The following is a 26,928-nucleotide window of genomic DNA, read 5'->3' on the forward strand; positions in this document are numbered from 1 at the left end:
TTTTAGTGCTAGAATCAACTTTTGAGACTATAAGTTGTTGTTCTGCATTGGTAGAGGGTGTTTCCTCATTTGAAACTTCCTTACATAAATGAAATCATGGATCCAACCTCTCTCTCCATTACCTCCCCATTTCCCCACCTCACTTGAGACACGTTTCTTCTCCAGATTTCTCTATTTCTATTGAGGGCACCAGCAGCCTTTCAGATGCTTCAGAGTCTTCCTCAACTCTTCCATCTCTTCACCCTCAGTGTCCAACCAGTTGTCAAGTCTTGCCAGTCCCTCTTTCATAATGACTCTGACATCTGTTTCATATTCTTTGCTCAGACAACTATCATGATAGCCCAGGCCCTCATTGCTAGCTCTAGGGGACTAGTGCAACAACCTCCTAGTTGGTCTTCTGGTTTCCATCCTCTCTTGTCTCTGAAATGATCTTGTGAAAACTCATGTCTGACCGTGTTACTTACCTACTCATTAGCTTTCTGTTGCCTCTAGGATAGAATATAAACTCTTCAGCCTGACAGTTTTTTTTGAGAAAATAATACTAAATTCCCCCCATTACGCATAAAGACAATTTTTTAACATTCATTTTTTAAAAATTGAGTTCCACATTTTTCCCCTCCTTCCCTCTCCTCCCCCTCCCTGAGATGGTAAGCAATTTGATATAGGTTTTACATGTGCAATCATGCAAAACATACTTCCATATTAGTCATGTTAGGAAAGAAGACACAGACCAAAAGAAAAACCCCCCGCCAAAAATAATGTGAAAAGTAGTATGCTTTGATATTCAGCCTGACATTTAAAGCCCTTTGTAAGATGACTCCAGCTTACTTTTTCTGGCATATTGTACATTATTTCCATTCGTACGGTTTATATTTCAGCAAAAGTGACCTATGTGCTATTCCCCAAACTCAGCATTCCATTCCCTACCTTTGTTTCTTTGTACAGGCTGTCACTGATTCCTGAAGAGCCCTCTCTCCTTGTCCCTTCCCTCTTAAGTAACCCTAGCTTCTTCAAGGCACAGCTCATGTATCTTCTCCTATGGAAACCCTTTCCTGGACCTCTTAGCTGTTAGTGCTTTCTCTTTCCTTCTAAAATTATCATGCATATCCATCCACTTACATGTAGTATTACTTCCTTTCCCCCTCTCCCCAGTAGAAAAGAATCTCCTTAAGGGCAGGAGTTGTTTGTTTTTTTTATTTGTTTTTATGTCCTCAGTGCATAGTATAATATTTTGCAAGTGATTAGTGAAGGTTGGTTGGCTTTTATTGAATACAAGCTATGTTCTTGCTCCTCCCTTCCCCCACCCCCAATTTGTCTTGTTTGAAGCCTGAATGCACCCTTTGTGTGTAATTACTATGTATTTTCTCCCTTTAAAAAGATCTCACTTTGAGGGTAGAGCTTATATGACAGTCATCAACTTTAGTTCATACTCTCAGCTCTGCACAACCATTATAATTCATGCTAAATGAAGCTGATAGTGTCATAGCCTCAGAAGGAAACTGTGTTTTTAAAGGAGAATGAGTACGGAAATGTGGTTCTTGTGAAGTCTAGGGCCATGTTGAATAGATGGCACTAGTAACAGCTTACTGCTAGCATATGATATCTTGTCTTAAATTTGAGAATCGATCTTGCCGTTTCTCCCTATAGTTCCTTGTTGAAATGGTCAATCAGTAAAAATCTCCATGTCAGATTTCCATGATTAAAATCAGCGGTCTATCTATGTATTGATGATTAAATGATTTATTCCAGGATGGTTTTGACTTAATGCCTCTGTCTGTTCTCTTCTCCTCACCCAGTATTAGAGATTGACTTTGCAGAGCTGACCCTGGAGGAGATCATTGGCATTGGGGGTTTTGGAAAGGTGTATCGAGCTTTTTGGGCTGGAGAAGAAGTTGCTGTGAAAGCTGCCCGCCATGACCCTGATGAGGACATCAGCCAGACCATAGAGAATGTTCGTCAGGAAGCCAAACTCTTTGCCATGCTGAAGCACCCAAACATTATTGCTCTGAGGGGTGTGTGCCTGAAAGAACCCAATCTCTGTTTGATCATGGAATTTGCACGTGGAGGGTCTTTAAATCGAGTGTTATCGGGGAAGAGGATCCCTCCTGACATATTGGTGAACTGGGCTGTGCAGATTGCCAGGGGGATGAACTATCTGCATGATGAAGCAATTGTCCCCATCATCCATCGGGACCTCAAATCCAGTAACAGTGAGTCTGGAAGAAGGGTGGGTGGAAGGAAGTGAATGGAACCAAATGATAGCCATGGCCAGACTGGATTCTGAGTGCATTTGTGATGAAACTGCATGCAGAAAACAGCCTATCTGAGTGGGGGTGGGGTAGTTTGGGTACCAGGGAAGAATAGGGCACATATGGAAATGGAGCAAATACCATGCACAGTTAGTATTTAGTAATTATGTTGTATTATGCATATAAGGTTATCGCATTCTCTTTACTACTTTAGATGAGTTGAAAGGGACTTTCTTTTTCTGTGTATCATTATTTAAAATAGACAATTGTGAATCTGTTTACATACTTCCCAACAGGTACTCATCAGAGAAAATGCCAGTAAGGGACTAGGCAATATCTAAATCACCTAGAACCTAGCATGGCCCTTTGTACACAATAGGTAGGCATTTAATAACTGAGGGTTGAATGAATCCATTCTTGTATGTTTGTAACTTTAAGGAAATTCAACTGTCCAATATTGCATATTTTGGCAATTTTAGGTAGCCTACAGGTATTATATACTGTCATAACTACCTGGTGAATACCTGGAGATAATCTAAAAATACTGTAACTTTGTAAAACACTAAGAATTCATGCTTTATATACTGTCATAACTACCTGGTGAATATCTGGAGATAATCCAAAAATACTGTAACTTTGTAAGACACTCAGAATTCATACATCGAAATGGCAAAATGAGTATTAATTTTGACTTAGTTAAATGGTGCATTGCATGTAGTAGGTATTGAATTTTTGTTGAGATTCTAAAACACGTCACTCTTTCTCTTGGGGTCCTGGCCAGATGAATTCGAGATTGGGAATGCCCTTCCATTGGGTTTTATGCTCTTTATTACCAAACTCCTTTATATATAGCACTTTCCTCCCAACAATACTGGGAGATAGATATCTCCAAATTGAATCTATGGAATCATTGGATCATAGATTTAGAGTTGGAAGGGACTATAGAACACATCAAGTTCAATCCCCTCATTTTACAGATGAGGGATTGAGGCCAAGAGGGGTGATTTACTCAGTGTTGCTCAGCTAGTAGAGTTTTGAGGTAAGATTTGAACCAAGATATTTCTGATTTCAAATTCATCACTCTATCCACCACATCATGCAATACAGAGGGAAAGGCTATAATGTAGTTCCCTTGTCAAGAGGGAGTTGAGTTCATTTCTCAGAGAAAGAACCCCAGCAATTTTCCTCTTTGAGATACTTCTGCATTGCTTATATCCAGAATTTGACTGCCCCAAAAGCATTTTAGAAAACTTATTTCCTGTTAATATTGGCATTGTTGAGATACTTTCTTTTCTTCCCCAATGATTAATACCAGAAATATTAAAAATAGTGAAATTAGGGGATGAAGCAATAATTTAATCAATATGAAATAAAAACAGTTTCCCCTTTCTTTTCTGTTGGGATGCCAAAGGTTTCTTTACACTTCTCTGGAGTTACCTGAGAAATTATATTTCAAATTCTTGGGAGATCAATTGAAAATTGCCATAGAGACCTTTCTACAAAGTTCCTGATGTCTAGTGGCCTTGTCTTCAAATGAGACAGACAAGGAGAGAGACTTCTGTTTGACACCTCTGGTTATCAATGTTATCTATGGTTTTAGAATTGAGTTTTAAAATCTTTACTCTCTCTTTCACCCTTGTCTCATGGTGAGATGTTGGACAAGTCCTCTAACCTTCTGTGTCTCAGTTTCCCTATTTAAAAGGTCTGATAGTAATATGTGCCTCCCAAGGGGATTTTAATAATTAAGATTTTGCCTGTCGGGTGTTTTAAGATCTTTGGAATTAATGCATAATTTGAAGCTATAAATATAAGGTATAATTATTATGAGATTTATGCTTAGGAACCTAGGCTATTGTAAAGATGAAATCACCCTGTGGGTGGTTCCATTCTTCTTGGGCAACTTCGAGAATCCTACTGTTCTTTCTTTTATCCAGGAGACTTCTCACTCTTAGAGCTAAAATTTGCACTTTATCCTTTGAGTGCCTGATGAATCTGAGAGTTACCATTTGAGAAAACATTAAGCTCCAGAGAAGTTGGACTGCAGTGTAATATAATAGTGAGCTGAGATTCAGGGCATTGCTTAATAAGTACTGCTGAATTGATTTTTCTTTTCTTCCCTTTTTAATTTTTTTGTGGGGCAATGAGGGTTAAGTGACTTGCCCAGTGTCAAGTGGTTGAGGTCAGATTTGAACTCAAGTCCTCCTGAATCCAGGGCCGGTGCTTTATTCATTGCGTTACCTAGCTGCCCCCTAAAGCTTAATTCTTTTGGCTCCATGATTGGTATTGTTTCCATAATATCCCACTGCCTTTCAACTCTAAGGGATGGTGGATATTCTTAAGAACCATCAGGTTTTTTTCCCTAGGAGATAGTGGGTAGGGTGCTAGAGATTGTTTTGTTTGTTTATTTGAGGTTTTTTTGCAGGGCAATGAGGGTTAAGTGACTTGCCCAGGGTCACACAGCTAGTAAGTGTCAAATGTCTGAGACTGGATTTGAACTCAGGTCCTCCTGAATCCAAGGCAGGTGCTTTATCCACTGCGCCATCTAGCTGCCCCTGGGTGTGTTAGAGTCTGAATCAGAATTTATCTGCATTTGAATCCTGCCTCAGACACCTTCTAGCTATATGGAACTGTAGGCATGTCACTTAACTTTCAGCATCATGTATTAGAGAGTAGTGCTTTAGAGAGAGCTTACTTATACTGAATTCAGAATAATATATTAATACCCGTGGAGCTACACCATCCCTGTGCTATGGATGGAAAGGTAAAGGTGGGAAGTGATTTCTCTGGAGTTTGTTAGGGAGTCAGGAAAATTTTCCATATTTGTACTTGATCAGAAGGTGAATGCATTGGGCCCCAAGTGTCAGTTCAGAGGGTTAACTTGTGGGTTAACATATAGGTCTTGATTTGAGGCAAATTAGAAAGCACAGGCCTCATCAAGACTTGTTAGGCTGGGAACAATGACTGGAATATAATTATGGAAAGATATACCTTGTTTGAAAGGAACAGAACAAGTTAAAAAAAGCCAGGGGCGGGGGAGAGGAAGATTAGCAGTGTATTTAGCATATTTGTATTTAGCATTTGGCATATTATTAATGAAATATACTCATGTGAGATAATCCAGAGAACTGGAGGGAAGAAGCATGGGTGGATCATGTTTTGGTGAAGAGCATCAGAGGACAAAACACAAGTGATATTATCATTTAAGTATATATACTAGGGGACAGCCAGGTGGCACAGTGGATAAAGCACCAGCCCTGGATTCAGGAGTACCTGAGTTCAAATCTGGCTTCATACACTTGACACTTACTAGCTGTGTGGCCCTGGGCAAGTCACTTAACCCTCATTGCCCTGCAAAAAAAAAAGTATATATACTATAGACCACTTGGACAAAAAGAGGAAATAGATGAGAAAAAGCAGGCTATAATCCCTGCATGAAGGGAAGATATAGTGAAGGTGGGAGGACTTCAGTTATCTAGAGATGAGTTAGAACTCTTTTTCTCTTACAAAAATCATAGCAACTGATAATTAATTGCATTGCTTGAATGATTATTTCATTCTTCAAAAGACATGAGAATCAATAGAAGAAAATTCTATTCTGCATCTGATTCTTATCAAAGAGGAATTGGTCACTGGGATGGAAATGGTAAGAGCCATGGAGAGAAGTGATGGTTGGTCAGTCCATCTCAGAATCTGTGCTAGAATAGGAGAGAAAATCTGGGCATACTCTAAAGTGCACCTTTGATTTTGGGAGGAAAATTTTAAGGCTGGGTAGGATCCTGTAGCCTATGATTCTATAGGGATAGACACTCTGGGAGGGAAAGGAAGCTCTTGGGACTGAAATTTGGAAAATTAAAACAAGTGCTTATTTTGTGCTAGGCACTTTGCTAAGTGCTAGGGAATACAAATACAAATGGTTGGTCCCTGCCCTCAAGGAGCTTACTTTCTAATGGGAGAAGAGTACAATAAAAACAAGCTGAAAAGTAGAGGGAAGAAGGGAGAAATTACCTAGGTAGGAGCATAGGGGAGCAAGTGAGCAAAGTTAGGAGCAGAGCCTGAAGACACAGCTAGTCTGAGCACTTTTGAGGGTCACTAGGGTGGTGTGAACTTCCAGGGTGAGGAGACTGCTGTGGCATGGAGGAGAAGATTTGGAAAGTCAGGAGTGGAGCCTGGAGAAGAATGTAGACTCAGACTTGGCATTCCAGAAAAGAACCAACCAATCAGAGGAAGGGGCTTCCCAGACAGACTTATTAATTATGGGGTAGTTACTATTCATTACTTTATCCCAGGAGGTTTTTTCATTTGTTTGTTTTTTGGCAATGGGGTTAAGTGACTTGCCCGGGGTCACACAGCTAGTAAATATCTGAGGCTGGATTTGCACTCAGGTCCTCCTGACTCCAGGGCTGGTGCTTTATCCACTTTGCTACTTAGGTGCCCCAGCCCTTAACTTGGGGCCCTCGAACTTGTTTTAAAAAATTCATAACTTTCTTAATGTAATTGTTTTCCTTTGTAATCCTATGTATTTTATTTTATGCATTTAATAGCATTATTTTGAGAAGGGGTTCATTGGCTTCTCCAGATTGTTAATCATCCACGACACAGAAATGGTTCAGAACCCGTGTCTTAAGCCCAGTTCTAGGCTATTTAAACCTCAATTATAGTTATATCCCCTGCACGAACCAGGGGTTTTTCACTCAGGGTCTGTGAACTAGTTTCTTTTATAATCCCATGAGTTTTGTTTTATGCAGTTAAAATATTAATCTGAAAAAGGGACTATGGCCTCAACATGCCCACCAAAGAAATCTGTGACACCAAAAAACAAGGTAGAGAAGCCTTGCTTTAGTGGATTTAGGTGAGGATGTGATTTGGGATAGGTTTGGCTTATGGAAAAAGAATGTGGTCTATTCTGCATCTCATTGTTATAGATTCTCTGTTTTTGCCTCATTGATTTCTGTTTCTATCCCTCCAGCTACTGATTAATCCAGTATGTATTTTTTTTGTATGTTTTTAAATTAACAAGACAATTTTGGGCATCTTGGCTTTACCAAGTAGCATTTGAATTAATCTTTGGCTGACAGTCTTGCTATTATTCTGCCAGAGGTTCAGGATGTTCTAACTGGAGCTCAATAGGCAACAAGATGGACCAAGCCATGAGTCAGAGACTGGACATTAGACACATAGAGCAGGATAGATGATTGGGAGAGGTCTGAACAATAATCAGTAGGAGGAATTTTCAGGCAAATGGGTGGACAGCATAGAGGAATTATAGTAGCAAAGACCTAACTTTAGAGCCCCAGGTTGCAGTTGCAAGATTCCAGGTCCTGGAAAAACAGGGAGATCAAGATAAGACTTCTCTAGAAATGGTGGACAGGGGTAAGGGTAGAAACAAGCCAAGGCCCCTTGTACTGGAACTGGTATATAAAGTGACTTGGGCATGAGGAAATAAGGCAAAAGCAGTTAGTAGAATTGAGGTACAGCACTGACCTTAGGGTCAAGAGACCAGCTCTGCCATCTATTAACACTGTGACCTTGAGTAGTGATCTATACTGAGAAGAGGAGGGGATTTGTAGGGTTCAAATTCCAGTTGGGTCTAATTTCCATATCTACCTCTTACCATCAGGGTAAATATATTCAAGACAGTTTACTTCTTGGGGACTTAGTTTCTTCATCTGTGAAAGGGGAATAATAATCCTTTTGTTACGTACTTCATAGAGTTTTAATTATTGTCAGATGAAATAAAAGTGATTTGCCTTAAAGTAGTGTATAAATGCAAGATTATTGTTGCCATCATCTCTGCCTACTCCCACCTTCTTCCATCAGCAGGATCTATTATATTATATTTTCTTTCTTTAGGAAGAGGATTGGTTCAGGACTCCGAGTGGTGCTGACTTTAAGGGTAGCTGTTAAATGACCCCAGCCTCAACAGTTCAAGAGATGCAGGGACAAGGAGTCAAGAAAATTGTTAAAAATGATTGTTAGTGCTTCCAGACTTTGGGGACTTGTTCTTCAAAGCCTCTCACACTTAGCTGTCTCAGAGAAATAGTGATTTGGGACATCTTTCTTTCCTTTATCACTCAAAGTATTTTCCAGCCATTAACTTGATGGCTTACTATGTTCTTATCAGCAAACGCAGAATCTGTTTTTTAGGTATTGTAACTGAGACAGAGAGATGAAATTAGCTAACTCAAAATGTTAGCAGATCCCTCCTTACTGCTCTAAGCTCTCTGATTACACTAGGGATTGTTAACTTTTTGTGGGTCTGGTGTGAAGCCCAAAGACCCTTTCTCAGAATCATGGTGTTTCTCTCTCTCTCTCTCTCTCTCTCTCTCTCTCTCTCTCTCTCTCTCTCTCTCTCTCTCTCTCTCTCTCTCTCTCTCCTTCCCTCCCCCTCCTTCCCTCCCCCTCCTTCCCTTCCTTCCTTCCTTCCTTCCTTCCTTCCTTTTTTCTCTTGCAATCAGGGTTAGTGACTTGGCCAGGCTCACATAGCTACTAAGTGTCTGTGGTCAGATTTTAACCCAGGTCCTGTAGATTCCAGCGTCAGTGCTCTATCCACTTCACTACCTATCTGTCTCAGAATCATGTTTTTAAATGTATACAATAAAATATATCAGATTACAAAGGAAATCAATTATTTTGAAATACAGGTGTAAAAGTATAAAACAAGTTCACATCCAGTCATTTTTTTCTTTTTCTTTTTTGTGTGTGAGGCACTTGGGGTTAAGTGACTTGCCCAGGGTCACACAGCTAGTAAGTGTCAAGTGTCTGAGGTCGGATTTGAACTCAGGTCCTCCTGAATCCAGGGCCAGTGCTCTATCCACTAGGCATTTTTTTTAAAGAGAGGAGAGGATGTTACTTCCAGGTCCTGTAACTTTATTTTTTTATGTGACATTATTCTCCATTCCTTCTTTAGAGATAATCTCTGCTGCTTCCTAGCTGTATGATCCTGGTCTCTCCAAGCTTCAGTTTCTTCATCTCAAAAATGGGAATGAGGGGCAGCTAGGTGGTGCAGTGGATAGAACATTGGCCCTGGATTCAGGAGGATCTGAGTTCAAATCTGCCTTCAGATACTTGATACTTACTAGCTGTGTGACCCTGGGCAAGTCACTTAACCCTCATTGCTCTGCAAAAAAAATGGGAATGATAGTACTACTGATATCAAAGAATAGTCAGAAAAGTTCTGTGTGCAATACAGATGTGTTTAATTTTGGTGGTGTGGCTATTATACCCATCAATGAATATTCCATTTCCTCTATAACCTATGAGATCTTCTATTTTGCTAGATTAATTGTTACATTTTCAACCTGGTAAATCTATTTTGGTGATTGTCTAAACTTAAAAGAATAAAGGAGGAAATGTTAAAAATGCAGATTAAATTCAAAAGTTATGTCATGCATACATTACACATATACACACACAGAGCTTATTGTTAAATATTTCCCAGCACACCCCTGCATATACTCCATTGTCAAGCCTATTCTCTTCAGCTGGTGTTTGGGGATCCAGATAGAGGATAGGATAAAGGCCACTGGATTTAGAGTCTGAAGTCCTAGGTTCAACTCCCAGCTCTGTCTTATTTTATTGTTGTTAAATCATTTCAGTTGTGTCTGACTCTTCGTGATCCTGTTTAGGGTTTTCTTTTCAAAGATACTGGAGTAGTTTGCCATTTCTTTCTCCAGCTCATTTTATGGATGAAGAGCTGAGGTGAACAGAATTAAGTGACTTGCCCAGGGTCACCCAGCTAGTAAGTGTCTGAGGCCAGATTTGAACTCAGGAAGATGAGTCTTCCTGACTCTGGGCCTGGTGCTCCATCCACTGCACCACTTAACTGCTCTTCTGTCTTATTTACTACCTATGTAACTTTGGGCAAGTGACAACTTCTGTGAGCCTTAATTTCATAATCAATCAATCAATCAACATTTATTAAGCACCTGCTATGTGACAAGCACTGTGCTAAGCATTGGAGATACAAAAAGAGGCAAAAGACAGTCCCTGCCTTCAAAGTACTTACAGTCTGATGGGGGAGACAATAAGCAAACAAATATATACATACAAACCATGTAGAGGATAAATAAGAAATAATTAACAGAAGGAAGGTACTAGAATTAGGAGGGGTGGGGAAAGGCTTCCTTTAAAAGATGGAATCTTTACTGGGACTTAAAGGAAGCCAGAGAAGCCCATTGGTGAAGATGAGAAAGGAGAGCCTTCCAAGTTTGGGGGACCGTGAGAGAAAATGCCCCAGTCTGGAAATGGAGTGTCTTGTTCCAGCAACAGCCAGGAGGCCATTGTCACTTAGGGAGCAGCAAATAGCAGAGACTTTGATTTAGAATTGGAAGTCATTTCATCCAACCCCTACCGGAAGCATGAATCTCCCTAAGAAGTGGTCATGTATAAAAAGCCACGATTGACTTAATGAGCTCTGAGGGCCTTTCTGGCTCTGCCAGTCTGTGATTTACTCTGTGGAGGGACTTTGGGGACCTGAGGGGTAGTGGGTGTGTGTGTGTGTTGGGGGGAGTGGACTGGGGATGGGGTCTGAAGGATTTATTTTCCTTTCAGATCTGTGGCAGCTTGGGTATAACCCTTCATGCTGGACTTTGAGTCAGCAAGAACCACATTTGAAAATTGCCGGAGCCATTTGTTAGCCATGTGATCCTGGGGAAGTCACTTAACTTCTCAGTCTCCATTTTCTCATCTGTAAAATGGGAATAATAGCAGCCCCTACATCACAGGGTTATTGTGAGGTTCAAAAGAGATAACGTGAAATGCTTTGCAAATCTTAAAGCACTTGTAACTGCTAGATGGCGATTATTCGCCATATGGCTGAGTCTGTTTGATAAACTGGGGTATATCAGGGACAAATAGCTGGATGCTTATGGTTTGTGGTGAGAGCAGGGATTCCTGCTGCAGGTGCAGCTGACCCTGGGAACCAGCATTAAGAGGTTTAGTAAAGGCAACAGATAAAAGGAACACAAACAGTCTCCCTTCCCCCATCTCTCTTCCAGAAGCGACAGATGGTGGCTGTGTGGAGGGAAGGCATTCCCCATCAGCCTGATAGCGATGGATGTGCCTGTGAAATGAAGGACTCGCATTCATCCCTCAAAGAGGCTGTATTTATTGCAATATTTATTCCCCTTTCATCCTTAGGGCCAAACAGGGGACTTTCTAATTCTAGGAAAGGTTATTATAGCTGCTTTATCCTGCCTTTTACCCTTATTTAAGTAAAAGTTTTCAGGTAAGATGGAGTGATGGAAAGAACACTAGATTTGGAATCAAAGCAACTGTGTCCAAACCTCAGAACTGCCCTTTACTTACCTATATAATCTCTCTGGGCCCCAGTTTCCTCATCTGTATCAATTACCAGCCAGGAGGCCATTGTCATAAGCACCTACTATGTGCCAGGCACTTGTAATACAAAGACTATGATGAAATAGTTCCTGCTCCCAAGGAATTTACATTCTATAGGGGGAAGACATGTGCACCTAACAGGCTATACAAATCATCATAATGTGGTGGGGAGGGCACTAGCAGCTGGGGAAATTAGGAAAATCTTCAACTAGCAGGTGGCACAAGAAATTAGGGATTTTTAAGAAGGAATAAATTCCAGCCATTGGGGACAGCCAACACAAAAGTGTGGAAATGGGAAATGGAGTGTGTGAGGAGCCAGTTTGACAACTGTAGACTGTATGAAGGGGAGTAATATTTAATTAGGTTGGAAAGGTAGGTTGAGGTCAGCTTGTGAAGGGTTTTAAATGTCAAACAGAATTTCTAGAGGGCATAGGGAACCACTGGAATTTATTGAGGAAGGGAATGGCATGGTCAGCCCTGTGCTTTAGGAAAATCTTGGCAATTGTGTGAAACTTGGATTGTGAGAGGGGAGACCCGAGGCAGGGCAGTTTACCACAATAATCCAGGCAAGGAGTGATGAAGGTCTGAATGAGGGGGGCGGCTGTGTGGTCAGAGATAAAGGTATTGATATAAGAGATCCCGTGGAGGCAGAAATAATAATATCTGGCAATGGATTGATGATGTGGAGCAAATGAGAGTGAGAAGTTAAGAATGACACCAAGGTGGGGGCAGCCAGGTGGCGCAGTGGATAAAGCACTGGCCCTGGATTCAGGAATATCTGAGTTCAAATCCAGCCTCAAACACTTGACACTTACTAGCTGTGTGACCCCTGGCAAGTCACTTAACCCCCATTGCTCCGCAAAACAAAAACAAAAACAAAAAAAGAATGACACCAAGGTTACCTTCTCAACATTTATTGGGGCCAGTCTCTTGGTCATTATAATTTCACAGCCTTGGGTTTCAAATTTGTTTTGTTCTTTCCATTTGCGTTGTTGTAGTCATTGAGTATATTGCTTTCTTGGCTCAGACTTCACCTCATATTCCTCATTTCTTTTTTGTTTTGTTTTTATTTTCTTCCTTCCTTCCTTTCTTTTCTTTTCTTTTCTTTTCTTTTCTTTTCTTTTCTTTTCTTTTCTTTTCTTTTCTTTTCTTTCTTCCTTTCTCTTTCTTTCTTTCTTTCCTTCCTTCCTTCCTTCTTTCTTTCTTTCTTTCTTTCTTTCTTTCTTTCTTTCTTTCTTTCTTTCTTTCTTTCTTTCTTTCTTTCTTTCTTTCTTTCTTTCTTTCTTTCTTTCTTTCTTTCTTTCTTTCTTTCTTTCCAATCAGGGTTAAGTCACTTGCCCAGAGTCACACAACTAATAAGTATCAAGTTTAAGAGGCCAGATTTGAACTCAGATCCTCCTGACTCCAGGGCCTGTGCTCTATCCACTGCACCACCTAGCTGCCCCATATTCCTCATTTCTTATATCACAATCATATTCTATTACCTTTATGTACCACGATTTGTTTAGCCATTCTCCGATTGATGGACAATCATTTTTATTTCCATTTCTTTGTTAGTACAAAATGTTCTTCTATAAATTTTGGTGTATATAGGGCCTTTTTGTCATTAACTACTTAGGGTGTATATGGAGTGTATATGGTATGTGTAGGTATGCGTGTGTGTATATAGATTTCATTAGTAGTGAACTCTTTGGGTCGAAAGGTATGGACATTTCATCACTTCCTTCACATAATTCCAAATGACTTTCCAAAATGGTCAGACTACTTCACCATTCCATCAACTGTGGATTACTGGGCCAGTCTTTCCAGAACCCTTAATAAACTAGTTATTCTCATCTTTTGCCATCTTTGCCATTTTGCTGGATATGAGGCGAAACTTCAGAGTTCTTTTGATTTGCTTTTCTCTTATTGTTAGTGACTTGGAGCAGTCTTTCCTATGGTTCTTCATAGCTTGAAATTCTTATTTTGAGAACCGTTTGCGCCTATTCTTTGACTTTTTATCCACTGGGGATTGGATTTTCCCATTAATTGTTCATGCTGTTGCCTAGCATCACCCTCCCCTCTCCTTTCCCTTCCCCCACAGAGATGCCACCTAACCATACTCTCTGTCATGTCCTCAGGACTGATCAGAAGGGAAATCTGATCAGTTTTATGGCCCCACTGGACTCTGTGAGAATAAAATTGGATATTAGATCATAAATCTCCCCTACTTAACTTTTCCCTAATTTATCTCCCAGACTAGTAAATGGAAGAAGCTTCTGGTTTTCTAGATAGAGCCTTTATTGTATGGTAGTCACAAGGTGATGTTGAGAACGATATAGGAATCTCTTAAATCTACTGGATCCAATCTGGTGTACTGTCTAGCGGCCTCACAAAGTCTATCATAAAATCTGTTTGGTCTTTCATTAGCCTCCTGAGGTAGGCTTAAAAATTTCTGCCAGTTTTCCGGTTTTCTAGAGCAAGATTCCATTCCCTTCAGAAGTGTTTCTCTAGCATCTTTTAATCTTTGGAAATCCCTATCATTATTATAATTCCACTCTGGATCCTTTAGAGGCCATTCTGAGGACTCTCTCCATATGTGAGAATTTCCCCCATATTATAACAATGATAATAACAAAAAAAAAATAAAATCCTTAGATGGAGCCTACAGATGAGAGAAATCTGAACAATTTTTCAAGAGACTGAGTTCATTTTGGCTGGGGTGTAAAACACTCACCTGGCATTAAGTACAAGTACCTACCTTGTGCCTAATTGCTAGGCAGGGTGGAGCTGTGAAATGGAATGACCATTTTGGAAAGCAATTTGAAATTATGCAAATAAACTGTATGGACTAAAATGTCTATACAACTCTCACTCAGCTGATAATTAAAAAGCTTTTGCTTCAAGAAGAGGGTAATATATCTCTTCCCCCTCTTTCCTCCTTTACCTCTGATGCTAAGGTCAGAGGGAATGTATGAAATACATTTGTGTCTTCCTTGGTTCTTCCCACCCCCACCCATGGTCCTTCTTCAGCCCAAGGCAGTATTCTGATTGCAGATTTTCTTTCTAGAGTGTAGCATTTTGAGGGTCTGGGGCACAGACCTTTTTTTTTTTCTTTTTTTTTGGGGGGGAGGCAATTGAGGTTAAGTGACTTGCCTACAGTCACACAACTACTAAGTGTCAAGTGTCTGAGGCCGGATTTGAACTAAGGTACTCCTGACTCCAGGGCTGGTGCTCTATCCATTTCACCACCTAGCTGCCCCAGGGGCACAAACCTTGATGGGTTTTCATAGCTCTTGATTCTCTTATAGAAAAGAGACCAGAGCTAGATATACTGGTTGTCAGTAAGTAGCTGAGAATGCTACCACTGTCAATAATCTCTTCTCACTTGTCTGCATCTTAGCACCCTCATTTCCTGTGTGTTCCCTAGTACAGATTTTCTGCCTCGTCTAGGCTAACCTGCTTGAGACTTATAAGTAATTTTTATTGTCATTCAGTCATTTCAGTCGTGCCTGATTCTTCTTCTTTTTTGGGGGGGGGTGAGGCAAGTGGGGTTAAGTGACTTGCCTAGGGTCACACAGCTAGTAAGTGTCAAGTGTCTGAGGCCGGATTTGAACTCAGGTCCTCCTGAATCCAGGGCTGGTGCTCTATCCACTGTGCCACCTAGCTGCCCCGTGCCTGTTTCTTCTTGATCCCATTTGGGGTTTTCTTTTTTTTTTCCTTTTTCTTTCCTTTTTTTTTTTTCTAGTGAGGCATTTGGGGTTAAGTGACTTGCCCAGGGTCACACAGCTAGTAAGTGTTAAGTGTCTGAGGCCGGACCCAAACTCAGGTACTCCTGACTCCAGGGCTGGTGCTCTATCCACTGCGCCATCTAGCTGCCCCTGGGGTTTTCTTGACAAAAGATACTGGAGTGTTTTGCAATTTCCTTCCCCAGCTCATTTTACAGATGAGGAAACTGAGACAAACAGGTTGAAGTGACTTGCTCAGGGTCACGTAGCTAGTAAGTGTCAAGTGTCTGAGGCCGGATTTGAACTCAGGTCCTCCTGAATCCAGGGCCGGTGCTTTATCCACTGTGCCACCTAGCTGCACCCCAACAGTCCCTCCTCTTAAGGAGCTCACAGTCTCATGGAGAGAAAATGCAAAAACAACTTTGTACAAACAAGCTATAAGCAGGGTAAAGTGAGGATGAGCAATAGAGGGAAGGCACTAACATTAAGGGGCATCAGGAAAGGCTTCCTATAGAAGATAAGGCTTGAAAGAAACCAAGGACGACAGGAGGTGGAGATGAGGTGAGACAGTATAGTATCCCAGGCACAGTGCACAGCCAGGGGTCAGGAAATGGAGTGTGTGGCTGTGTGAGGAACAGCAAGGAAGTCAGGGTCATGGGATCCAGTAAAGTATGGGGGGCTGAGGAGGGCGGGCAAGCAAGGTAAGCTGAGCTTTGAGGGAAAATAAGAGGCAGAACTTGGAATGGAGTGATACCTTTGCAAAGGCATGGGAGACCCGAGATGGATTGTTGTATGTGGAACAACAGGAAGGTCAGTTTGGTTGTATCTAAGTGAAGGAAGGGGAATAATATGTAGAATTATAGATTTAAAGAGTTGGAAGGCACCATGGAAGCCAACTAATACAACTGACACATTTTAAAGAAAAGGATTAGGCCCCAGAGAGGTTAAGTGATTGCCTGACGTCATGTCCTCTGACTCCAAAGCTAGCCCTCATTCCTTATGCTTTTTTTTGTTATCCTCCATCGAGGTCATAGAATAATCATAAAGTTGCAGGACTGAAGCTGGGAGGGACCTCAGAGATCATCCAGTCCAACCCCCTCATTTTACAGATGAGGAAACAGGCCCAGGAAGGTTAAGTGACTTGCCCAAAGTCTTGGTGGCATGGATGTGATTCTGTATTCCCAAAGGAATATGACAGTGGAGCACAATCTCTGTCAGTTCCTACCAAGCTGCAAGGCACAGGCTTGCTTGGCAACAAACAGATGTGTTTGTCATGGAGGACCAGCTTTGCTAAGTTCAAGGAGGCTTATCATAAATGATGAATTTTAGGGCAGCTAGGTGGTGCAGTGGATAGAGTACCGGCCCTGGAGTCAGGAGTACCTGAGTTCAAATCCGGCCTCAGACACTTAACACTTACTAGCTGTGTGACCCTGGGCAAGTCACTTAACCCCAATTGCCTCACTTAAAAAAAATGATGAATTCTTCAACCACTGATGCTCTCGAAGAGTGTCTTCCATGCAATAAAGGCATTAGGAGCTTCACCAGTAGAGACTTTTGTGGGTCCTTGAAGTTGAAGTATTAAAGAAAATATTGTTGATGATATGTTAAATTTTAACTATTTGTATTTTCCTTCCCTATGCTCAGCCTTATTTCTTTAGGTAGACTGTCAACTGCTTGAGAGCAGGAACCATAATTCTTCCATATTCCCCTCATTTCCTATCTGTATGATGGTACAGTCGTTCCAGGCACACTAGATCAGGTGCTTCATGAGAATTTCAAGGCCCGAAATTCTGTTTTTGTCTGTTTTTAGTACCTGTTTTTGCACGCACTCAGAACCTTTTGTTGATAGAAAGTTACTGTGTTCTTGCCACCCTCAATTTTAACAAAAATTATTTGTGCGTAGGGCACTATGCAATTGCTATGGGAAATAGAAAGCTTATTTAAGACACAGTTCCTTGGAGACACATGGATGGTAAAATGGCAGAGTAGTTGTTTTCCTTAACCCTTTCCAATCTAAAAACCTAAGAAAAGGAATTATGTGCCAGATATAGAATAACCAAAATAGGATCTATGGGATAACAAGTCAGACACACCGCACAAGGTAAAAACAACAAAAATGCTGTGAAATAACATTGAAGAGCCAAAATACTTACAGTTGGCTCTCAGTGTCACCACCCCAAAGTGAATGCAAGCAACCCTGAAGTCTTGTGCTTTTGGGTTCCCTCTCTCATTCCTTCCCTCCCTCCTCCCCAAGGTAAGTTGGGTCCCTGCTCATATATATATATATATATATATATATATATATATATATAAGCTATATCAAGAATAAATGAATGGTAGTCTGAAAAGGAGGGCAGTAGATGTTGATTTTGCTCAGCTAAGTCAAGGAAAGGGAGAAGGGAGAACTAGAGAAGAGAGAAGAGGTAGCCCAGAACTATGTAATGGGGTAAGGAACTTCTGTGACTGAAGGAAAAAAGATTGGTAACTCAGTTGGGACCATATTTTTCCTCATAGGGTATATTCTAGCAGGGTCCCGGTGTGGATCCTCATATACTCCTATGTGAGGAGGCCAAGGATACTCAGGCCTTTGGTGTAAAAAGGGGAAGGACCAAAGAATGAGGAAAGAAATCAGAGACATGCTAAAATGCCAAAAAAAGGAGAAAAATTGAGTAAAAATGTAATTTGCAGTCATATAAAACAAGAGAGAGGCTCATAAAGACAGAGGGAAGAATAAGTAAATAGTTACAGGTGTCAGGACAATATTTACAAACATTAAACTTTGAAGGAAAATTAATTGAAACCCCTTGACCAAAAAGAGAATTTAATAAATTCTCAAGAGATTATGGAACAACAGCAAGAAGCAAGCTCCAAAATTGGGAGGGAGAAAAGGGAAAGCAGAAGAATTTAGGAATCAAATTAGGTCAGAAATCAGGACTTTGAACATAGAATTAAAAAAAAAAAGCACAAAATTTAGGACATGTAATAATCTCTCTAAAGAAGAGGTTCTGAGAGAGAGAGAATAATAAATTTGGAATGCAAAAAATATAGAAGTAGAAGAAAATTTGGGAGAAGTGAAAGACCACAATTTAAAAATAACACATGAATTCTACATAAGTCAAAGTGACTGACATTAAAGACAGGATTCTGCAGAAATAACTTAAGATGAATATGAAAAATAAAAATCCCTAAATATTATGCCTCAGGAAATAACACAGGAACTTTTGAATACCAACACAAAGGAGTGATACATCAAACCCACAAATCACTTCCAGAGAAAAACTCCATGTTTAAAACTCCAAGTCACATAGAGGTCAAATTTCACAATTTCAATAACACCAACAAATTTTTATAAGTCACCAGAAAAAAAAAGCATTTAGTCCTACCAAAGGGAGCAAACCCAACCCTGGTCCAAATGGATTTACAGGTAAATTCTATTCAAAGAACAATTAATACCAATGTTACAGAAATTATTCTCAGAAAAGAAAGAAAATGTTCTACCAAACTCTTTTTATGAGACAAATACAGTCCTACTACCAAAACCAGAGAAGGATAAAGCATAGAAAGAGAGCAGAAGGGGGGCAGCTAGTTGGCGCAGTGAATAAAGCACCGGCCCTTGATTCAGCAGGACCTGAGTTCAAATCCAGCCTCAGACACTTGACACTTAACTAGCTCTGTGACTCTGGGCAGGTCACTTAATCCTCATTGCCCCGCAAGAAAGAAAGAAAGAAAGAGAGAGAGTAAAAGACCAAAATCAGAAATGAATGTTGATATGGAATTTGTCATATAAAATCTTAGCAAAAAGACTGACAATATAGCTAAAAGTAATTTACCATGATTATATTGAATTTATACATGAGATATGACTCAACATTAGAAAAAGTTAACATGATAAATTATATGAAAAACAAAATACTCCAAACCATGTAATTATAACAATAGATGCAGAAAAAACATTTGAAAAAGTACTCATTTATGCTAAAAGTTAAAGTACATGAAACATAGGAGGTTTTTTATGATGAAAAGAACATACATGTAAAACCAAAAGCTAGCATCATTTCAAGGGGAAGCATTAGAAGCTTTCTCAATATATACAAGAACAAATCATTCCCCACTACTGTTTTAAGTAGTTCTAAAAATACTAGTTATAGTGATAAGAAATTAAAAACATAAACATTGTCAAGGAGGAGACAAAATTAGCCAGTGTAGCAAACAATAGTATGATTTCCTTTACAAGTCCCAGAATATCAGCAAAGAAAATGAGTTAATTAAAAGCTTCAGTAAAGTCGCAGGATATAAAACGAATCCACAAAAATAGTTAATCTTTCTATATAAGTATAACAAAATCTAGGAAGAAATAAAAGCAAGGAAAAACCCATTCAAGATTACTACAGAAAGCATAAAATATCTGGTATCAATGTCCTCAGAATCATGCAAGACATGTAAATACAATTACAAAGCACTCTTTAAAGAAATAAAGAATGTCAAGGAATTGGAGGGTTATTTATACTTCATGATTGGCCTGTGCCAATGTATTAAAATTAACATTACTACCTACATTCATTCACAAATGTCAATCAAATTACCAGGAGGGGTAATGCTAGACGAAAAATAAAATTCCTTTGGAGGAGTGAAAGGTCTAGAATATCAAAGGAAATAAAATTTAAAAGAAAGAATTATGAGGGAATAGTGCTTCTAGACTTCATGCATGCATTTTAAAAATTAAATTTTATTGCTATTTTTTGGTTTTATATCACCTACATTTCCTAGTGTAACCCTTCCCCTCTTCTCATATATGCATTCTTTTTTAAATTAATAAAGTATTTTATTTTTTTTCCGTTACATGTAAAGATAGTTCTCAACCTTTGTTTATACAAGCTTTACCATTTCAGATTTTTCTCCCTCCCTCCCCTCCCTCTCCTCTCCCCTAGACAGCAGGTAATCTGATATAGGTTATATATATATATATATATATGTGTGTGTGTGTGTGTGTGTATATATATATATATGTATATATATATATATACACACACACACACATACATAATAACATTAATCCTATTTCTGCATTAGTCATGTTATAAGAGAAAAAAAATCAGAGCAATGATGGAAAACCTCAAAATAGAAAAAAAACAACAGCATCAAAAACAAAAGAAATAGTATGGTTCATTTAGCATCTATACTCCGCTGTTTTTTTTTTTTTCCCTGGGTTTGGAGATCCTCTTCCATCACGAGTTCCCTGGAACTCTTCTGTGCCATTGCATTGGTGAGAAGAATAGAATATAGTCCATCACAGTAGATCAACACTCAATGTTGATGTTACTGTGTACAATGTTCTTCTAGTTCTGCTCATCTCACTCATCATCAGCCCACGCAAGACCCTCCAGGTTTCCCTGAACTCCTCCTGCTCATCATTTCTTATAGCACAATAGTATTCCATTGTATTCATATACCACAACTTGTCTAGCCATTCCCCAATTGATGGGCACCCCCTCAACTTCCAATTCTTTGCTACCACGTAAAGAGCAGCTATAAATATATATATATATATATTTTTTTTTTAGTGAGGCAACTGGGGTTAAGTGACTTGCCCAGGGTCACACAGCTAGTAAGTGTTAAGTGTCTGAGGCCGGATTTGAACTCAGGTACTCCTGACTCCAGGGCCGGTGCTCTATCTACTGCGCCATCTAGCTGCCCCTATAAATATTTTTGTACATGTGGGTCCCTTTCCCCCTTCCATGATCTCTTTGGGAAAAAGACCCAAAAGTGGTACTGCTGGGTCAAAGGGTAATATGCATTCTTTATAATAATGAATAAACAAAGAGGAAAAAAGTACAGCAAAAATAATATGTTGAAAAGGACTAACATAAAGTCACTAATTTCTGCAAGAAACTGTTTTCTCATCTTCATATTTTATTATAAAGCAGTAATCATTCAAACTGTATGTTACTGGTGAAAACAATAAAAAGTACACCAAGGGACAGCTAGGTGGCACAGTGAATAAAGCACCAGCCCTTGGTTCAGGAGGACCTGGGTTCAAATGTGACCTCAGATGCTTGACACTTACTAGCTGTGTGACCCTGAGCAAGTCACTTCACCCCCATTGTCCTGAAAAAAAAAAGTACACTAGTGGAACCAAATAAGTAAGCAAAGAAACAGAAACATTTGACTCTTAATCTAGTGTCTAATACACCCGAAGAAAACTCACTATCTGACAAGAAGTTTTGGGAAAGCTGGAACTCAATTTAGAAAAAAATAGTAGGTTTAGACCAGACCCCCATTTTACATGACATATCAAAATAGGTTCCAAGTGGACACTTTATTTAAAGGTCTCATAATAAAAACCTGGAGGAAAATGAATACAGAAATAGAGGAAGCCTGTCACAACTCTGGGTAGGGAGAAAATTTTTAACAGAACAAGGAATAGAGATTACAAAAAATACAACGGATAATTTTGATTGCTTGAAATTGAAAAACTTTTGTACAAAAAAAACCGGTGCAGTTTTGATAAGAAAGGAAACTTGAATTGTAGAAAAAAATCTTTGCATCAAATATCTCTTATAAAGGTCTGATATTCAAGATACATGGTGAATTGATATAAATATAAAGGACCATAAGCATCATGGCATAATGAATAAAGAGCTGGCCTTAGAGCCAGAAAACCTAAATTTAAGACTAGCCTTGTATACACACTGACTGTGTGGCCCCAAGAAAGTTGCTTAATCTTCCATTACTTGAGGCAACTCCTTAATACTATAAGTTACAGAAGAAGGTGCCTCCTGGTATTGTAGAGGAATTGCCTTATATAGTGTTTTTATATCTATATCTAAAACCATACACACACACATATACATATTCTATAGAACTCATATAGTTATATCTAAAACTATACATGTATAATTATATATCATACAGTTATAACTATACATAACTTTGCTATAAATAACTAGATGATATATGTAACTATATATAGTTATATATAATAAAATACAGTATATTATATATACATATATAATTACATAGTATATAATTAAAGTGACATTAATTATATGATTAATTATTAATGTATAACATCTACATTAAATAATTGAGTATAATTATATTTACATTATGTATAACTATACATGTATAGCAATAACTATACTTTATATTATTTATGACAACGTGATTATATAACTATACATGTATAGTTATGACTATGCTTAGCTATATGGCAGCATGATTATATATAGCCATGTATTACTATAACTATATATGTGCATATATGTAAATACATACACATACAGTTACTACGTCTTGTTCAGTCGTTTCAGTCATGTCTGAACTCCAATTGGGTTACTTTTTTTTTTTGAAAAAGATACTGAAGTGGTTTGCCATTTCTTTTTCCAGCTCTTTTTACACATGAGGAAACTGAGGCAAACACGGTAAAGTGACTGTTTAAATCTGGATTTGAACTCAGCTCTTCCTGATTCCAGGCCTAGTGCTCTATCCACCGTGCCACCTAGGTGTACCTCTACATGTATAGTGATACAGATAGATAGATGATAGTTATCTCTATTTTCTCTCTCTCTCTCTCTCTCTCTCTCTCTCTCTCTCTCTCTCTCTCTCTCTCTCCTCATGGTTCTTATTATGTATAGTTTAATATATCTACATATAGTTTATATATACACATAAAATATGGTTTTATGTGTTTAACTATATAACAACTATACATGTATAATATAGTTATGGAGTTCCCTATATTAACAAGATCACAAGTTCACTCCTTGTCCTTTATCCTTATATCTAATCAAGAGTCATCCCTCAAAAGATAAATACTCAAAGGACCTGAAAATACTTCTCAAAAGAAAAATAACAAGCTATTAAACCCATGAAAGATAGTTTTCATTATTTTTTTTTTTTTAGTTTTTTTTTTTAGTGAGGCAGTTGGGGTTAAGTGACTTGCCCAGGGTCACACAGCTAGTAAGTGTTAAGTGTCTGAGACCGGATTTGAACTCAGGTACTCCTGACTCCAGGGCCAGTGCTCTATCTACTGTGTCACCTAGCTGCCCCAGTTTTCATTATTAATAAGGAACATATAAATAAAAAAACAAGTCTGAGATTTTATGTTATACCCAGCCAATTGTCAAAGATGACAAAAGATGGAAGTAGTTGATGTTAGAGGGATTGTGGAAGACAACTTCTACAGATGGAGGTGTTAATTTATCTAACCATTTTGGGTTATAGAATACATAGCTACTGATATCCCTTCTAACTCTAGATTCTGTGATTTTAAAAAGAAATTTAGAATTATGTAAAACACATTGTTGTTGTTTTTGTTTTGTAGGGCAGTGAGGGTTGAGGGCCTTGTCCAGGGTCACACAGCTAGTAAGTGTCAAGTTTCTGAGGCTGGATTTGAACTCAGGTCCTCCTGAATCCAGGGCTGGTGCTTTATCCACTGCACCACCTAGCTACCCCCTGTTGTTGTTTTTAAGGGGAAAACATGCCCATACTCTTAGTCCCAGAGATCCCACTGGTAGACATGTATCCTTTGTAGATAAAATACAGAAAGAGGTCCCATATATGCCAAAATATTTGTAACAGTACTTTTTATGGTAATAAAGAATGGGAATCAAAGTGCCCACTGATTGTGAATTAGCTAAATAAATTATAGTTAGGACATGACTACAATGGAATACCATTTCTATACTTTAAAAAGAATGTGAAAAATTCAGAAAGCATGGGAATACTTATATGAACTGATGAAGTAAGTAGAACCAGGAAAATGATATACAAAATGACTACAACAATAAAAAGAAACTAAACCTTTTAAAAAAAATAAGGATCAAGCTTTGTCTCAGAGAAGAATTGAGATTTCCCTTTGTTGCAGAAGGGGAGAATGAGGAGAAATATTAGAACTGAATACTGCATATTCTGTCAGACTCTGTGGATTTGTTAGTTTTGCTGGTATGTTTTCCCCTCTTTTTTAAAAAAATCTTTGTCCCAAGGGATAGTTTGCTGGGTAGAAAAGGAGGAGGAGGAATATATTCTGAAATAAATGTGATATAACAAGAAAAGACAAAAATAAAAAATTTAAAAACACAACACAGTGCTTATCCTTATGTAACTTAATACTATATAGGGATAAGACCAACACAGATAGCTATTATGCACAATATTATATGATTAATGCAATTACATAAAGAAAAGCATATTGTGAAGTCTTAGAAGGAAGTACATTATTGACTCTGGGAATCAATAATGACTTGGACTAGGAGGTCGCACTTGAATTTGGCTTTAAAATATAAATAGGGATTCAATAAATAAACATGGAAAATGATGGCATTCCAGACAGAGAAAACAGCCAGAGTAAAGGCATGGGGATATAAGAGTTTAAGGCATATTTGTGAGTCAGAGAGAAGCCCAGTTTGGCTGAAACATAACAAATGGAAGCGGGGGGGAGGGGGGTGGTGGTAATATGAAATTAAGCTGGAAGGCACCTGACTGGAGAATTATAAATACCAAGCAAAGAAGTTCAGACTTAATTTGATATATACTAAGGACTCTATATGCATCCATTTCATGAGCCTCAGCCCAGAGAGTCAATTTTACCTTGTGCCAGTTTTTTGTTTTTGCGGGGCAATGAGGGTTAAATGACTTGCCTAGGGTCACACAGCTAGTAAGTGTCAAGTGTCTGAGGCCGGATTTGCACTCAGGTCCTCCTGAATCCAGGGCCAGTGCTCTATCCACTGTACCATCTAGCTGCCCCTGAACCTTGTGCCAGTTTGAAATTTTTTTTTTTTTAAAGTCTGATGCTTACCTCTGGAATTGCATAGCAAAGCTAGATCTTGTTTATCTCATTATGGAAGAGTGGATAGAACACTAACCTCAGAGGCAAAAGGGCCTGGGTTCAAGAACTGCTTCTGACATAGATTGACTGTGTGATTTTGGACAACCATCAATGTTCTAGTCGGTTCGCTATGACTGTAAGTTACAGAGGAGACATTGACCTTCATTGGTAGGAGGAAAAGAAGGAAAAGGGAATATGTGTTTATATAGCACCTATTTTATGTTAAGCACCGTGCTTTGTGCTTTACAAATATCTCATTTGCTCCTTCAAACAATCCTGGGAGGTTGGTGTTATTATTATCATCCCCATTTTACAGATGGGGAAACTGAGGCAAACAGACATTAAGAGACTTGCCCAGGTTCACACAGCTAGTAAATGTTCAATGTCAGATTTGACCTCAGGTCTTCCTGATTCTATTCTCAGCATTCTTATCCACTGCACCTATCTCAATGATCTAACAATCTTAACCTCTATAAATAGATTACAAGTGGACAATTTCAGAACCACATAAGATCTTGAAACCCTAATTTTTTTCTTCTGGATGCTCCCAACCCCCAAGTTCTTTCAGTGTCCAAGAGTAAAGAAGAGATAGTGACATGAAGAAAACTAGTGACCCTTAGTCTTCATTCTGCCCCAGAGGTCTGAACTAGGAACAATTAGTGGAAGTTCAGCTTTAGGGTTTATGAAAGGAGAAACACCCTAATAGTGAGTTATAGTTATAGAATAATAGGATGCTTTGTGTGATAGTGAGTTCCCCCTTACTTAGAGGTCTTCAAACAAAAGCTGCATGATTACTTATCAGTGTTCAGTTTTGAGTTGACCTAAAAGGCTTTTGAAATCCTTTCTCATTGTTTTTAAGCTTTCTTTCTTTCTACTTGTGGTTTAGCTCTTCTTGAAGATTCAAAATGTGCCAGTCACTGAACCTAGAATCTTAATATTTGGGCTTAGAGATCATTTTGTCATTTTACAAATAAAGAAACTTGAGTACAGAAAGGAGGGGAAATGACTTGCCCAAGGTTACACTGGGAACACAGGTTTCCTGACTTTCAAGTCTGTATTTTTTTCCGGTATACAAAGAAAAAAATCATTATACACTTTATAGAATGATACACTTTAGCTGAAAGACCTGAAGATGAAAGTAGGATGGATGGATGGATGGATGGATGAATGAATGAATGAATGAATGAATGAATGAATGAATGAATGAATGAAAAAATGAATGAGTAAGGGAACGACTGAAAAATTATTTATCAAAGGCTTACCATTTGCCAGTTATTGAGCTTATATCTTGGTAGTTGGGGGAAATAACACACCCTGGGGAATACTGAAAAGGGAGGGTCCATTTTGAAAAGTTACTGGGATGATGGGTGGGGCCAGTAGGGATAGATTGATGCACATCTTCCTGAAAAAATGGCAGAGTTGGCTGGTTCATGATTCCAGATCTGAGGGGTGGGGGTGGGGAGCAGGCACCATGAATAAAAATAAAATATGGGGGGTGAGCAGGAATAGATAGTTCCTGCTCTCAAGGAACATACACCCCAATGGGGGAAGACAACCCATAAATTAAAAAAGGACATGGGGAGATTGATGAAGCTACTTGGTCCACAGTCATGGTAGTAAAGTCCAGAGCCTGGTGTGAAATGAATTTATGGCTGCTCTGGACCCTGGAAGCAGACATGCAAATGGCGGGGAGGGAGACCCCACAGGAGAAGAGAGGACTTCCATTGTGAGAATTACAAGGCCTCAGGGAGCTTCCAGCACAAAGAGATTTCTGGGGCGTGTTAGAGAAGTCCATATCTCAACCTAG

The 26,928-nt window shown here is 39.0% G+C and overlaps 1 protein-coding gene across 3 annotated transcripts in view; it reads left to right on the forward strand.

The window, feature by feature from the left end:
* MAP3K9 (mitogen-activated protein kinase kinase kinase 9) overlaps positions 1-26,928 on the forward strand; it is a 128,044-nt gene that overhangs the window by 12,056 nt on the left and 89,060 nt on the right. For all 3 annotated transcript variants that reach the window (XM_043982198.1, XM_043982199.1, XM_043982200.1), the window contains exon 2: positions 1,797-2,210. In XM_043982198.1, coding sequence (XP_043838133.1) covers positions 1,797-2,210 — 414 coding nt within the window. The remainder of the gene's footprint in view (positions 1-1,796; positions 2,211-26,928) is intronic.

Source organism: Dromiciops gliroides, chromosome 2, assembly GCF_019393635.1.
Source record: "Dromiciops gliroides isolate mDroGli1 chromosome 2, mDroGli1.pri, whole genome shotgun sequence".
In the NCBI taxonomy this organism is placed as follows: domain Eukaryota; kingdom Metazoa; phylum Chordata; class Mammalia; order Microbiotheria; family Microbiotheriidae; genus Dromiciops; species Dromiciops gliroides.